At 40.2% G+C, this 15,166-nt stretch overlaps 1 protein-coding gene across 4 annotated transcripts in view; it reads left to right on the top strand.

Annotated features, from left to right (window-relative positions):
* The window catches only part of MYLK (myosin light chain kinase), a 381,040-nt gene that overhangs the window by 337,295 nt on the left and 28,579 nt on the right, over positions 1-15,166 (top strand). For all 4 annotated transcript variants that reach the window (XM_078146743.1, XM_078146744.1, XM_020985979.2 and 1 more), the window contains exons 26-27: positions 3,961-4,178; positions 9,182-9,305. In XM_078146743.1, the coding sequence (XP_078002869.1) occupies positions 3,961-4,178; positions 9,182-9,305 (342 nt within the window). The remainder of the gene's footprint in view (positions 1-3,960; positions 4,179-9,181; positions 9,306-15,166) is intronic.

The following is a 15,166-nucleotide window of genomic DNA, read 5'->3' as shown; positions in this document are numbered from 1 at the left end:
AGGCAAGATTTAGCAAAGGAGTGTAGATTTACAGCTGGAAGGGACCTTTGTCATCATTGAGTCAAACGCCCCTCCCCCCATTTTACATCTAAGAAAACTGAGACCTTAAAGAGATTACGTGATTTACCCAGGGTCAGAAAACTAGTAAGTGTCTGAGGCCAGCTTTGAACTCAGGTCTTCCTGACTCCAGGTCCAGCGCTCTATCCATTGCACTACTGCTGTGTCATAGTGTTACTGTTCTATGTAGAAGATAGGTCAGTGGCCCGTTGATGAATTTTGCTCCTGGTTGAGGAAGAGACAAATGCTAAGATGACCTCACGCACATCCTCTGTCATCTGAGGGTGTCACATTCATCTTTCTGGCCCCAGTTTGTTAGAATGCCTATAGTGTTAGAAGATCCAGATCATTGCAGAAGCTTGGAACTTATTCACCTGGCTCTCAGAATCAGTCTTCCATGTCATGCTGCTTCCAGTCTGCTACATAATAAAGATGCTGCTTATACCAACCTGAAAATACAATAGACAGTATATTCCTCCTTTCCTTATATAATCAGTAGAGGTAGAATCACAGCAATCTGACAAGAGAAGAACTTTTCCAGTAGGGAGTAAGAAAGGAGATGATGTGGAATGTCAAATAGATTTTGGATAAGTCTGGGAATATAAGCTGGGAAGAAAATGGAGAGATCAGTGGCTAAATTCTATGGGGATTGTTTTGTTCTCAGTATTTGTATCCCTAGCACCTATCTTAGTGACTGGCAGATAGAAGGCACTTAATAAACATTTGTAGATTGATTTGGGGTAGCAATAAGGAACTGCGATCTCATTCATAAAGGAATTTCCTCATGTCCCAGGTGAGGAAACTCCCTCTCCCAGTGTAGGTCAAAACTTCTGTGTGAGTTTTTAATTTTATAGAGTTGTTTAGAGCACTTCAGGCTAAGTGACTTGTCAAGTGACTAAATCACTGAGTGGCAGAGCTAGTATGTGTCGGAGGTGGGACTTCAACTTTTGTCTTCCTGACTTTGAGGCCAGTTCTCTCTTGTCATTCAGTTGTGTGTCCAGCTCTTAGATCATAGCTCGCCAGGCCCTTCCATCTTCCACTGTCTCTCAAAGTCTGTAAAAGTTCATGTTAGTTGTTTCCATGACACTATCTATCCATCTCATCCTCTGCTTTTCCCTTCTCTTTTTGCCTTCAATCTTCCCCAACATCAGAATCTTTTCCAATGAGCCCCATCTTCTCATTATGTGGCCAAAGGATTTAAGCTTCAGCTTCAGTATTTGATCTTTTAGTAAATAATTTGAATTAATTTCTTTAAGTATTTACTGATTAGACCTCCTTGCTGTCCAAGGGATTCCCAAAAGTCTTCCCCAGCACCACAATTCAAAAGCATTGATTCTGCGGCACTCAGCTTTCCTTATAATCCAACTCTTACAGCCATCCGTTGCTGCTGGAAAAACCATAGCTTTGACTATTATGGACCTTTGTTGGCAAGGTGATGTCTCTGCCATGTATGCTATCCAGATTTGCCATAACTTTCCTTCCAAGGAGCAGGTGTCTTCATTTCATGGCTACAGTCGCCATCTGCAGTGATCTTTGACCCCAAGAATATAACATCTGACACTGCTTCCATTTCTTCTCCCTCTATTTGCCAGGAAGTAATGGGACTAGTTCATAAGATCCTAGGTTTGTTTTCTTTTTTATGTTAAACTTCAAGCCGGCTTTTGCGTTCTCCTCTTTCACCCTCATCAGGATTCCTCTTAATTCTTCACTTCCTGTCATCAGAGTGGTATCATCTACTCGTCTGAGATTGCAGATATTTCCCCTTGCGACCTTAATGCCAGCTTTTGATTCATCCAGCCTGGCATTTCACACAATGTATTCTGAATATTAGTTAAATAAATAAGGTGTTCCATATTCAGTTCACACTGCTGCTTCTTGGCCCGCATACAGGTTCCTCAGGAGACAAGTGAGATGATCTGATGTTCCCATCTCTTTGAGGACCTGCCACATGCTGTTGTTCTCTGTACAGTACACCAAAGGCGTCAAACATGCAGCCCACAACACTACTGAGTACAGCTCGAACTGCATTTAAATAGACTTGAGAAATATTTAACAAAATGAATAAAAACAGCAAAAATAGATGTCAAAAGTAAGTCAATGGCAGCCCATAGGGATTCTTAGGTACGATTAGTCGCTCCCATTTCTACTTGAGTTTGACTTCAATGTTCTACTGCTGCCTCTTTAAATTGAGAGATTTGGAGAATATTCAAATCTCCCTTTGAGAAAGTCTGACGCATTCTTCTGAAATGTCTCAAGCTATGGATTAGTTTTGCATTTATAAATATAGCAAGGGAGGGGAGGATAGCTTAGGCCATTGCTTTGCCTCTGGGAGGTGGTGCTTATAATGAAGAGGTGATTAAAGATGGCTACAGTAGAGTTACCATAGTCCAAGGTGGAGATTCAGAAACTCTATCTTAGGAAGGGTAATCAAATTTTGATGGATTAAATCAAACTAAACAAATGCTAATCAAATTTTGATGGATTAAATCAAACTAAACAAATTCCTAATATATGCTAATGATCCACCCAACTGGTGATAACAGGTACTGGTGGATACTAGATGAGATGTCCCTCTCCCTTACCTTTCCCCAAACGTTTTTATACAAGTAAAATCAGGCAGCATGGTAGAGTGGATAGAGAACTAGCTTTGAATTGGCCAATTAATCAGCAAATATTTGTTACACACCTACTGTGTGCCACGTGTTGTACTGAATATATAACCAGAAAGAAGTAAACAACCCCTACTCACAAGGAGCTTTCATTCAAATGAAAGAGACAAGTCCATATATAAATATATAAGTATATATATATATATATATATATATATATATATATATCATAAATATAATCTGAATAAATTTAAATATGTCTGCAGCAGTTAAATAGAAGGTAGCTTAGGAGGAAGGGCACTAGCAGTTGAGGGAATCAGACAATGTCTGATGCTGAAAATGATTTTAAGCTGCATCTTAAAGGGAAGGAAGGAAGTAACCTATGAGCTGGAGGTAAAGAGGGAATGGATTCCAGTAAGACCTGGGTTCAAGTCCTGTCTCTGATACATATAGGCTGTGTGATCCTCTAGGCAACTCTCAATACCATAACCTTCAAAAAGGTACCAGCTTGCATTGGTAGAGAGAATTTTCTCACCTAAGTGTTCATTTATAGCAGCGAAATCACAAGTCCCCTCCTGGTCCTATCCTAAAATCAGCCTTAAATAACTATCAAGGTCAACCTTCAAATAGAAATAATAATAACAATAGAAAATATAATGACAAGTGTGAAGGGTACAACAGCAGTCCTTCCTTCTTTGCTTTGATGGTGGTAGTTTGGGAATCATATCAGTTATAGACTAGTTATTTGTTTCTGAGTCTTGGGAAGTTTGCTCCCTTTTTTAAAATAAGCTGAGGAAGGTATCTCCATCTCCCCCAGCCAGCTTCTTCCCTGAGTCGTTAGTAGGTAGCATATCTCAAAACCTGTGGCCTAGAAAACTTTTTCAAAGTGAGACGACCACTTCCCTAGGATAGCCTAGGAATATCCTCCCTAGGACGCTTTTGTTCTCTACCCCTTAAAAGCCATACAGACAGTGCCAGTACTGTCCAAGGCACAGGCTTTCCATTGCCCTCTAGGCAGATTTCCTGACTTCCACTCCCTGATACTCCTTCTTGGTCCAGCGTCAGAATACCTCTTCTCAGCCCAAACTCTTCTCTCTATTGTTTGTCAAATGTGGTGAAAACAACTCTTAATACCTAAGTCTTCTCACAGGAAAGGGGAGACTCAGCGGGTCCCAGTTCTTGGTACATAGTGAACGCTTAATAAACCCTGGTTAAGACTTCTCAGAGATCTAATCTCTCCTTTGACCTTTCTGTTTTCCTCTTTTTCTCCCACAATTCCTCTCTCCACCTCCAGCGTATCTGGGGGAGAGCTGTTTGAGCGGATCATCGATGAGGACTTTGAGTTGACTGAACGGGAGTGTATCAAGTACATGAAGCAGATTTCGGAAGGCGTGGAGTATATCCACAAGCAGGGTATCGTCCACCTTGACCTCAAACCTGAGAACATCATGTGTGTCAATAAGACTGGGACCAGGATCAAGCTCATTGACTTTGGACTGGCCAGGAAATTAGGTAACAACAGACGTTCTTTCTCTTTTGTTTATTTGTTTGTTTCATTGAATGATCTCAGATGACTAAACAAAAAAATGGAGAATAATGAATTGGTAGCATGAAAAATGAAAGTATAATCAACTCTTGATTTAATTAACTCACCTTATGAGTTCTTATACAAATTGTCTGCTGGGAATGGTTAATCTCAGAGTACTCTTTCTCCCACTTCCATCCTCAGCCTGACTTTAGCATCCTCTTGGGCTACCCTATCCCTTGCTAGCAGTCAATCTGTAAAATCTCATTTTAATGTAAACCTACATAGTGAACACTTAATAAACCTAAATGGACCTACCTTCCATGGCATTGTTCCTTCTACAAAATGTATCCTAAAACCACATAGAAAGCAATAATAATATTGATAATAATCAATCAATTAACATTTATTAAGCACCTGCTATGTGCCAGACACTGTGGTAGGTGCTGGAGATACAGATAGAGGCAAAAGACAGTCCCTGCGCTCAAGGAACTTACAGTCTAATGGAGGATATAACATGCAAACAAATTTATACAAAGCAAGCTGTATATGAGATAAATAGGAAATAATTAACAAAGGAAAGGCATTAGAATTAAGAGGGATTGAGGAAGTTTCCTCTAGAAGTTGAGATTTTAGCTGGGATATAAAGGGACGCCAGGGAAGTGAATAGTTAGGAGCAGAAGAGAAAGCATTCCTGGCATGAAGGATAACCAGAGAAAATGCCTGCAGCTGAGAGACGGAGTATCTTATTCATGGAACAGCCAAGAGGCCAGTGTCACTGGATTGAAGAATATGTGTTAGAAGACTGGAAAGACAGGAGTGGGGTAGGTTATGAAGGGCACTGAATGCCAAATAGGGCATTTTGTATTTGATCCTAGAGATAACAGGAAGCCATAGTAGCAAAATAATAGCTAATAATAGCAAACATTTAATGTTTAAATAATACTTTACATGTGTTGTCTCATTTGATCCAGACGATAACCCTTTGAGGTCTGTGCTATTATTAGCCCCTATTTTACAGATGAGGAAACTGAGCCAAACAGAGGTTTAGTGACCCAAGGTTCCACAGCTAATAAGAGTCCAAGGCAGGAACTGAACTCAGGTTTTTCTGACTCTAAATCCAGCACTGTATTATCATCATTATTATTATCATCATAATCATCATTGTTATTATTAGTAGTATTACCTACTTTTCAGGGTTGTTGTATCAAATGAGGTAATGCTTGGGGGGTAAGGGGAAGCACTTAGCGCAGCGCTTGGCACACAGTAGGCACTACATAAATGTTAGCCATTATTATTGTTGTGATTATTATTACCTACTTTGCAGGGTTGTTGTGAGGATCAAATGCAATAATGTTTGGTAAGGAAAAGAGCACTTAGCACAGTGCCTGACACGTAGTAGATGCTATGTAAATTCTTCTTCCCTTCCCCTTGTGAAGAAGTCTGAGTTTGTCTTCCACATCCCTGGCCTTCTCTTTCTGAGAGTTCTGTGGCCACTGCCTCGTGACAAAGGCAAGCTGGTACAGCAGATAGAATTCTGGACTTGAAGTCAGGAAAACTGCCTTAGATGCTCAAACCCTGCCTTAGATGCTCTCAGCCTTAGATTCCTCATCTGTAAGATGGAGATATTATAATAGCACCTGCCCCCAGGGCACTGTTGTGGAGCCTAAATGAGATAATGTATAAAAAATATTACATAGACCTTAAAACACTGTATAAATGCAGGCTGTTTTCATTATAAACCCTGTTCACAATCTGCTATCAGTCATTATATACCTTTGTGTGAATTTAAATCAATCTATCAGAAGCCTCCTAGAAATATTTATATTTAAGCCTTATTTATAATCCTAAAGTGAAATATTTTGCCCTGTTATATGAATCTCAGGTATCAGAAAGACTATAAGAAAGGTGTTTGTGTGGGGCATTGGGCCTTCATGACACCTCTGATATCACACCAGCATGCCTGCCCATTCTAATTATCCTCACCTCCACCATTTCATTTTATTTCTACTTTTTCAGTTAAACCAGTATTTACTGGGTATGCACTAGGTTGGCAACATGTGAGTATTACAAAGATGTAGTATTACAAACAATTTAGCCACTGATTCTCCATTTTAGATAATGTCTTTACCTCCCTTCACTTTTTCTACTCTTTTACAAAGCTTTCCCCAGAGCTACAGAACAAAGAAGCCCAGGACCTTGGGGTGAATTTCTCTCCTTTTTTTTCTTCTGTGAAACTTTACTGAAGAAGGGATCATAAGATCATAGAATTATTTTTAAATAGCATTTTATTTTTCCCCAGTTACATATAAAGACAATTTTTGACATTCATTTAAAAAAAATTTGAGCTCCAAATTTTTTCTCTCCCTCACTTCCCCCCTCCCTGAGATGGTTAGCATTTTGATATAGATTGTACATGTCCAATCATGCAAAACATATTACCATATTAGTCATGTTGTGAAAGAAGACACAGACCCAAAGTTTTATAAAAAAAAAAAAAAGCAAAAAAAAATACAGAAAGTGAAAAATAGTATGCTTTGATCTGCATTCAGGTTCCATCAGTTCTTTCTCTGGAGATCACAGAATTATTGATATAGAAGGATCTCAGAAGCCATCTGGACAAGAAGTGTCCAACATATGGCCCACAATACTGAACCAGATTAAAACGTAATTGGGAAATATTTAATAAAACAAAATTTTTAAAGAAAAAACAGATAATGTTAATATTTTTTTTCTAAGTCAATCTGCAACCCCTGTGGATTCTTATGTACATTTCAGAGGCTCTATTTTTATTTGAGTTTGACACCACGGAGCTAGACTAACCACTCCATTTTACAAATGAGGAAATGGAGACCTAGAGAGGCTTAGTGACTGCCCAAGGGTTACACAGTTAGTGAGCAATAGGGTCAGGATTTGAACCCAGGTCCTCTGACTTCCAAATCCAGGGCTCTTTCTTACATGCACCACTCTATTTCTAAACAGAAAGGTTGGCCACAACCTGGGGAAAAGGGAGGAAAGATGCAGGCATGCTAATGTTTATATGGATAATTCTCTGTATCATTAGATGCTAGATAATGAAGAGTTGACTCTAAAGAGAACCTTTTTGGGGGCAGCTAGGTGGTTCAGTGGATAGAGCTCCAGGGCTGAATTCAGAAAGACTCATCTTCCTCAGTTCAAATCTGGCCTCAGACACTTACTAGCTATGTCACTTCATCCTGTTTGCCTCAGTTTCCTCGTCTGTAAAATGAGCTAGAGAAAGAAATGGCAAACCACTCCAGTATCTCTGCCAAGAAAATCAAGGTCATCAAGAGTTATGACTGGATATGATACAAGGATATGACTGAAATGACTGGACAAGAACAAAGGACCCTTTTTACAGAGAGAATTTGAAATTATGAGAGAAATTAAGGGATTAAGAGGCTTAATAATAAAGCTGTAGGGGAGCCAAGCCAGTGGTCATAGGATCTTAGAGCTAAAAGTGACCCCAGAAGCCAGCTAATCAGACCTCTTCATTTTAAAGATGTGCTTTTCTCTCTGTTTGCAGAGAAAAAATCCTTACTAGGAGCTCCCTAACACCAAGGAAATCAGAGGTTCAGTAAAAAAAAAATGATAAGGAATAAAAATTGTGGGGGTTTTTTGTTTTTGCAAATAACATCTATGAAGATGGGAGTTAAACTAAACTACTAGGTCTCTTCCAGCTCTTAAGAGTTTATAATTCTCTATGCTCACCCCCATAAAAGCATCTTCAGTTCTGAGAAAAGTACAGGAGAATGCTAATGGTGGTGACCTAAGCTTAGACAATAAATTGGCTAATAGCCCTCCTGGCTCTTGGAGCTGTTAGCATCAAGGCCAAGAGAACTGAGGTAGAAATCACTTTCTGTAAGAGCATACTGTATAAGGAAGGAGAGGTGCAACTTTTCATTGTGTTTATCTGGGACCTGGAGAATTAATTAATTTAAACCTGGGACAGAGTCTTAAATTGAAAGAAGAGGAATATAAAGAAGGTCTGGGCAGTAATAATAGCTAACATTTATATCTCACTTTTAGATTTTCAGAGTGCCCTTGAGGTATTATTATCCCTATTTTGCAAATGAGGAAACTGAGGCAGAGAGTGGTTAAGTGATTTGCCCAGGGTCATACAGCCGATAAATGCCAGAGGCCAAACTTGAACTCAGGTCTTCCTGCCGCCAGATCCATTATCTCCATCCACCGAGCCACCTAACTGCCTAGGAAGATCTTCCCAGTGGTGAGATGTTAGAAGAGAGAAGCCAGGATTCTTCCCTCCCACTCTCCCAACAGTTTTTGTGATCCTGCCTTCTATAGGCCATCTTCCGTTACTCATTGGGAGAGGTTGGCAATTCTCCCAGTGTGCACCTCCTTTGCCACCTCTTTCTCCTTACTGAGTATCCTGACCTTTCAGCTGTCATTTAGCGTATACAGTTATCTTAATTTCTGAATTTATGCATTAATGTAAAGAATACCGTAAAGAGAATAGAAGGAATACCATAAATAAGTAGACAAACAGGACAGCTTTGAAAGCTACAGGTTTAACTTACACATTTTTTGCTTTTTTTGCAAGGTAATCAGGGTTAAGTGACTTGCCCAGGGTCACACAGCTAGTAAATGTCTGAGGTTGGATTTAAACTCAGGTCTTCCTGACCCCAGGCGCAGTACACTAGCCACTTTGCCACCTAGCTGCCTCCAAACTTCAAAATACTATGTAAATTCTAGCTATAAATTGTTAATTATAGTCATAATTAACAATGCTAATTCTTATTAAGTTCAGGATAAAAATAATTTCAAAAAATAAAGTTTACTGTCAACACATGCTTGTTTTTCACTGTCCATCTCATACTGGGAGTCCCTTACAGGTGAGGTTCATGTCTGTTACTCTCTCTGTATGGTTCCCAATGCAGTCCATTAATAGCAAGGTTTAATCCTGATTTCTGAGAATATTGCTGGAGACTGATCCGCTGCCCTTGTGTTGCAGAGAATGCAGGTTCCCTGAAGGTCCTCTTCGGAACACCAGAATTTGTTGCCCCTGAAGTGATCAACTATGAGCCAATTGGCTATGCCACAGACATGTGGAGCATTGGAGTCATCTGCTACATCCTGTGAGTCCTACGTGTGGCCAGGGGTGGGGTGGTTCGGCAAGGACAAGATTTCTGAAAGACTTAAAATCGAGTGATCATCATGGCATAAATTTGATATGCAGATTAGCTCATCAAGAAGCCTACCCTTATTTGGGGCATACTCCATGGAACATGGAGACACAATGGCCAATACCATCTAAATGAAACCAGGACCAGAAATTTAGAGCTAGCCAGGACCTTAAAGTTCTTCTAGTCCAACCCCCTCAGTCAGTCCATTGGTCAACAAGCGTTCGTTAGATGTTAACTATGTACGTCAGGCTCAGTTCTCATTTTATAGATGACAAAACTGAGAAATTAAATTCACATTGGGACTTAGTAAGCAGCAAAACAGAGCTAGCTAGGGCTCATCCTCAGGTCCTCTGACTCCAAATGAAGAGCACAATGGACTGTACCAATGAAGAATACACAGAAGAAAGGTGAGGGTGTGAAGGGAAAGGAGGCCAAGGAAGCTCCTGGTTTGAATTAGTCTGTCTGGCAAATGTTGCTGCTTTGAGTATGAGTCAAGTGACACTTGGAGTCATGAGTTAAAGCTTTTTAACCAAGGCCAGATCGCTACATCAGAGATAAATTCTGTTCTTTGTAGACAGACAAACCTTGGTCAGCTTTCTCATTATAGTGGAACCTTGTACTATTGATCACAAAGGATCTCAGGGGGAAAATGTAGATGGCTTGGGGTAATATGTCTCCACTCCTATAGGAAAGAAAAAACATTAAAACATTATAATGAGATAAGAACATAATGGGTTTGCTTTTGTATCATATTCATTTCTGAATATTTCTGTCCTCTTCTACACAGTGAGCCTTCCCTCATGACAATTTTTTTTAATTCAGCAAAACCAGCTAACATATTGACCATGTCTAGCTGTATGTGCACCATTCCACACCCCTGGTCCCCTAGCTTTTCAAGGAAAGGAAGGAAGTGTATTTTCCAAGAGCTTCTTCTTTGTATATAACTGACAGCATATTATCCTCCTGAGGGTGCTTCTCATCTATGTTTTCAATGGCCTGTTGCAGCCCCCAGCAGAGAGCCATACGAAAGGAAGTGTCAGTTAATAAACGCTCTCGATGATTTGAGAAAGTGGAAGTTCAGAACAAGTGTCTTCAGTGGGAGGAATCAGGCAACAGGAAACAATGAAATAATTCAAATAGAAGATGTAAGATACAAATAGCAAGCAATGTGAGAAAATAGAATTGACTTTTTTAGAAGGCAGGAGCTCCCTGGGCTGGACCAGAAGTTCAGAATTTCCATTTCAGGGAGATTTCATTGATTCATTCACTAGTTATAAATTAAGAAATTTGAGTTAGTTTGTCAAATGTTTCTTGAAGACTTAGTATGTGCAAGACATTCTGGTAGGCCTTGAAGTCACCTAAGATTCGATAGCTTGTGTTTGAAGCAGCTTCTCCACATGCCCATAGAGTTCCTGTGCTGTGGTACCATGGAATGAATGCTATATTTAGCGGCAGAATACCTAGATTCAGGCCTCTACTCTGCCGCTTACTTCCTGTGTGACCTTCAGACCTTAATTTCCTCATTTTTAAAATGACAAAGTTGGATGAGATACCCTTCAAGGCTCCTTCTGCCTCTAAAATCTATGATCCATCCTTTCATGCAAAAATACAGCTCTTTATTAAGACAACCAAATGTAAACATCAATCAGTTATAAATCTAAACATTTTCTTTAATATAGGACACGTAGTTAAAACAAAATATGAAGAAATATCACACCCTAGGTACAGCTAAATGCCTTTTCCACTAATTTATACAGCTATTCATCACTGCTTAACCCTATCCTTTGTCCAGTGAGTAGAGTACTTCCTCCCCTTCATCTTAACTTGGAGGCCAAACTTTGCTGCCAAATATTCCTAGCTTTGGTTTCTTTGGTCAGTTTTGCATCAAAAGTTAAAGGTCCCTCTTTTCATCTCTCTGAAGCTTCCCACCAGTCTTTGATTGTCTAGCTAGAGACTAAGTTCAGTGACAGGTAACTAGTGGCACAATGAATAGACTGCTGGCTCTGGAGTCAGGAAGCCCGGAGTTCAAATCCAGCCTCAAATGCTTCCTAGCTGTGTGACCCTGGGCAAGTCACCTAACCTCAATTTCTTCATCTGAAAAATGGGGATAATAATAGCACCTACTTCTTAGGGTGGTTGGGAGGACAAAATGAGATAATATTTGTAACCCATTTATACAGATATAAATGCTAGCTATTATTATTCCAAACTGATCAGAAAAGTTACCTTCCTAGTACTTCCAATTGGTTTTTTGAATGCTGCATTCCTTGGATAGAAGACTAAAGAGAAAGGGGGGGGGGGAAATACCTTATGGCCCATCTGGGCATCTGTTTCCATTACATTCATTTCCTGATCAGGAGGGAATTTCTCATTCTCTTGACTAATTGCTCCAAGGGCCTCCTCTCCTTCCTGATCTGCATCCATCCAACGCCAGAATGAAATCAAGTATAAACTTGTTGCTCTCATACAGAGTTTCTTTCTTTTAAAAGAAAGTCATAAATCCAAGATGATTGGAATATAACTTTTAAAAACACATTAAAATGGGTTAAATGCCTTTTTTAAGCACTTTTAAACAAAGAGGGAAACTGGTCTCTCCCCTGACTCCAGGCCTGCCTGAGGCTAAAGGAAAAATGTCCTGGAAGCTGCTCCACCTTATCCAGGTTTGTTAACCCTCTCCTATCCTAGTTACCAGCATTTTCAAGTGCCTCGGATGGTTTCTGGGACCTGATGGATTGTGGAACGGAGAGAAACCCCTAAAAATAGGTTCTTTTAGGTCTTACTACAGAATCTCCCACCTTTCTCTCAGAAGATTGGTTCACTGCTTACTTCAGTTTGCAATCACTAAATATGTTGTTGTTGGAGCTGAGGATTGGTACAACCATTTGCAAAAGCAGTTTGGAATTATTCTAATAAAGTAAATTAAATGACACATCCTTTGATTTAGCCATTGCTAAGTACATACCCCAAAAAGGTCATTGACAGAAAGAAAGGCTGCCCATGCATCAAAATATTTGTAGCAGCTCTTTTTGTGATAACAAAAAAACCCCTAAAAACTGGAAACAAAGTGCAAGCCCATGGATGGCGGATTGCTGAATACATTGTGATACTTGAATGTAATGGAGTATTATTGTGCTATAGGATGCAATGAACATAATGACCATAGAAAACCATGGAAGGACTTACTGATCCAAAGTGAAGTGAGCAGAGTCAGGGGAAAAATATTGATAACTTTGTTTTTAATCACTTTCATTTCCAAATCAGAGGAGTTAGAATGTTAGGCCTGGAATCAGGAAGATCTGAGTTCAAATGTGGCCTCAGACATTTATTAGGCAAGTCACTTAATCCTTGTCTGCCTCAGTTTCCTCATCTGTAAAATGGGGGTAATAATTATACCTGCCTCCCAGTGTTGTGAGGATCAAATAAGATATTTGTACTTAGCAAGGCAGCTGGGTGGTATAGCGGGGCCTGGAGTCAGGAAAACTCATCTTCCTGCATACAAATCTGGCCTCAGACACTTACTAGCTATGTGACCTTGGTCAAGTCACTTAATTTCTCTCATCTTCTGTTTCCTTGTGTGTAAAGTGGGGGGTAATGATAGTATCTACCTCATGGGCTTGTTGTTGAGGATTGAATGAGATAACAAGCCTGCAAGTGCTTTCATGAATGCTAGCTATCATTATTATTACATTATAAAGAATGCTAGTTTTAAAAAATTTTATTGATACCTTTTTTATCACTTTCATTTCCTCGATAAGATATATTTCAATTCCCACTTGACTCCCAAAGATTCATCCTTGATAACGGAAAAAAAAAAAATTTTAAAGGAGGAAAAAAAACTCTTCAGCAAAAGCAAGAACATCTCAAAAAGCCAGCAATATATGCAGCATTCCCCAGCAATCTCACTGCCCCTCTGGCAAAGATGAGACCAAGATGGAAGGGGAATCGTCACTGATCGATTTGTAAAGCTAGAGGGTGTGTACAAGGGAGGCATTGCTGCGCCTTTTTCAGACTCAATCGAAAGTACTTCATTTTGTTTTGTGAGCAGGACAGGCCCATAGATGAGATCCACTTGCACCGAGTTTTGTCCAGCAGTGCCCAGGAGAAGACAAAGAATCGGATGGGGCCTGGGCAGGCCATCCACTGATGAGGCCAGGGCATTTCAGTCAGATTCACTTGTAAGGAAGGAGCCAATTAAAGTTCTGTGCCAAAGGGGTAAGAACCTGGAGGCCTAGCCAAAGACAAGGAAAACTTAGCTGCGGTTCCAGCAATTAAGGCGTCTCTTTGCTGGGATACAGTTCCTAATTAAGAAGAGAGGTTTGCAGATAGGGTCCTTTCAGCATTCCAAAACAAGAATGTTTGTTTTTCTAAGATCTAGTAAAGGGTTGTGTGGCTTTTTTTCTTTAATCATTTCCTTTTTATTTTGAATGGAAATTTGAAAAACAAAGGAAAACAAGTGACTGAGGTTAAACCATAAAGGAGCAATTAAATTAAGGCTTCGGTTTCCTTTTGCTTTGCATGAGCAAAATTCCTGCAGCTGCTCTGAAGGACTTTCTGATGGGTCCAAAAGTAGACACAAAATGCCCGAGTGTCACCAGCATGTCTTCCATCCTCACCAATTTCGGCTGTTTAGCACAGCTAGAAGGTGACCCACCTGTTGGACCTTTGCAGGATTCTGGAAATGACCACTAGAAGCGTTCTTGTTTCCTCGTCTTACTGATATGCACCTGGAGACTTGACTGAAAGGCTGTCTCAGTTCTCTGTGAGACAAGTCTTTGCAGAGCTGGGACTCTGGTGACCATAGACTACAGAAACAAACTGTGGGCCTGGATTCCTGAGTAGAGTGATTCTGTTTATATGAATGTCAATAGGACAAATGCCAGAGGCAGCATGGAGGAGTGAAATAGAAGGCAGTCTTGTAGTCAGGAAGACAGGTTTAAATCCAACCTCAATATATACTTTGGAACCCTGATTAGTTGACTTAATATCTCTGGGATCCAAGCAACGCTTGAAGATTATAAATTACCAAGTTTTTTCACCAGGGGTTCCTCACATCAGTGAAATCAGAGGTCTGGCAGAACTTCCAAAAAATTAGAAGGGACATTGCATAGGAAGGATTCTTGCATTCTCCTCTGACCCAACAATATTTCTTCATTTTTCTCTGTGAGTGGATCAGCCCTGAATGTTGCCCAATTGCCCATGGAGGAATGAAGTGTACCAGGGTGAGCCCAGCCAGGAGCCCCAAGAATATGTTCATCAGAGTCAAATGCAAGGAAGAGCTGTTTGTGTGAAAGGTCTTCATGCAGCCCATTTCACAACCAGAGAAAAGCCTGCATCTCCACAGTGTGATGGAGAGCGTACCAGACTTAGCAGATTTAGGTTCAAGTCCCAGCTTTCCCATTTACTGGGTGGCTGTAGCTAAACCACTTAACCACTCCCTGTGCCTTAGCTGTGAAATGAGGATAATTATCCTTGTAGCACCCCATGGGGTTTTTAGAAAGGAAAGTGTTTTGTAAATCAGAAAGTGCTTCGTACGTAATCTGCACTACCGTTATTATTTTTACATGCCAAGGGCCCAGGGGTGGCTGTCCCGGTATTGAGTATAACTGTCCTCACCCAACTCAGGGGTCTGCCTGCTAAGATCATGACAAAAACAGCCTAGTTTCCCCTTGAAGGCAGTTTCCATATAAGGCAGACCTAGATGAAAGAATAGGTCCAGGGAATAGTACATGAATTACAGGCAGGACTCCTAGTAGGTACGCGTAAGTCCAAAGCACATAGAAGTCATGTCACTAGCCCATGGTCATGCAGCAAAT

This window comes from Phascolarctos cinereus, unplaced genomic scaffold (assembly GCF_003287225.1).
Source record: "Phascolarctos cinereus isolate Bilbo 61053 unplaced genomic scaffold, phaCin_HiC Scaffold_726;HRSCAF=1367, whole genome shotgun sequence".
Classification (NCBI taxonomy): domain Eukaryota; kingdom Metazoa; phylum Chordata; class Mammalia; order Diprotodontia; family Phascolarctidae; genus Phascolarctos; species Phascolarctos cinereus.
Note: the sequence above shows the minus strand (reverse complement) of the source record. Positions and strands in the feature narration are given on the sequence as shown.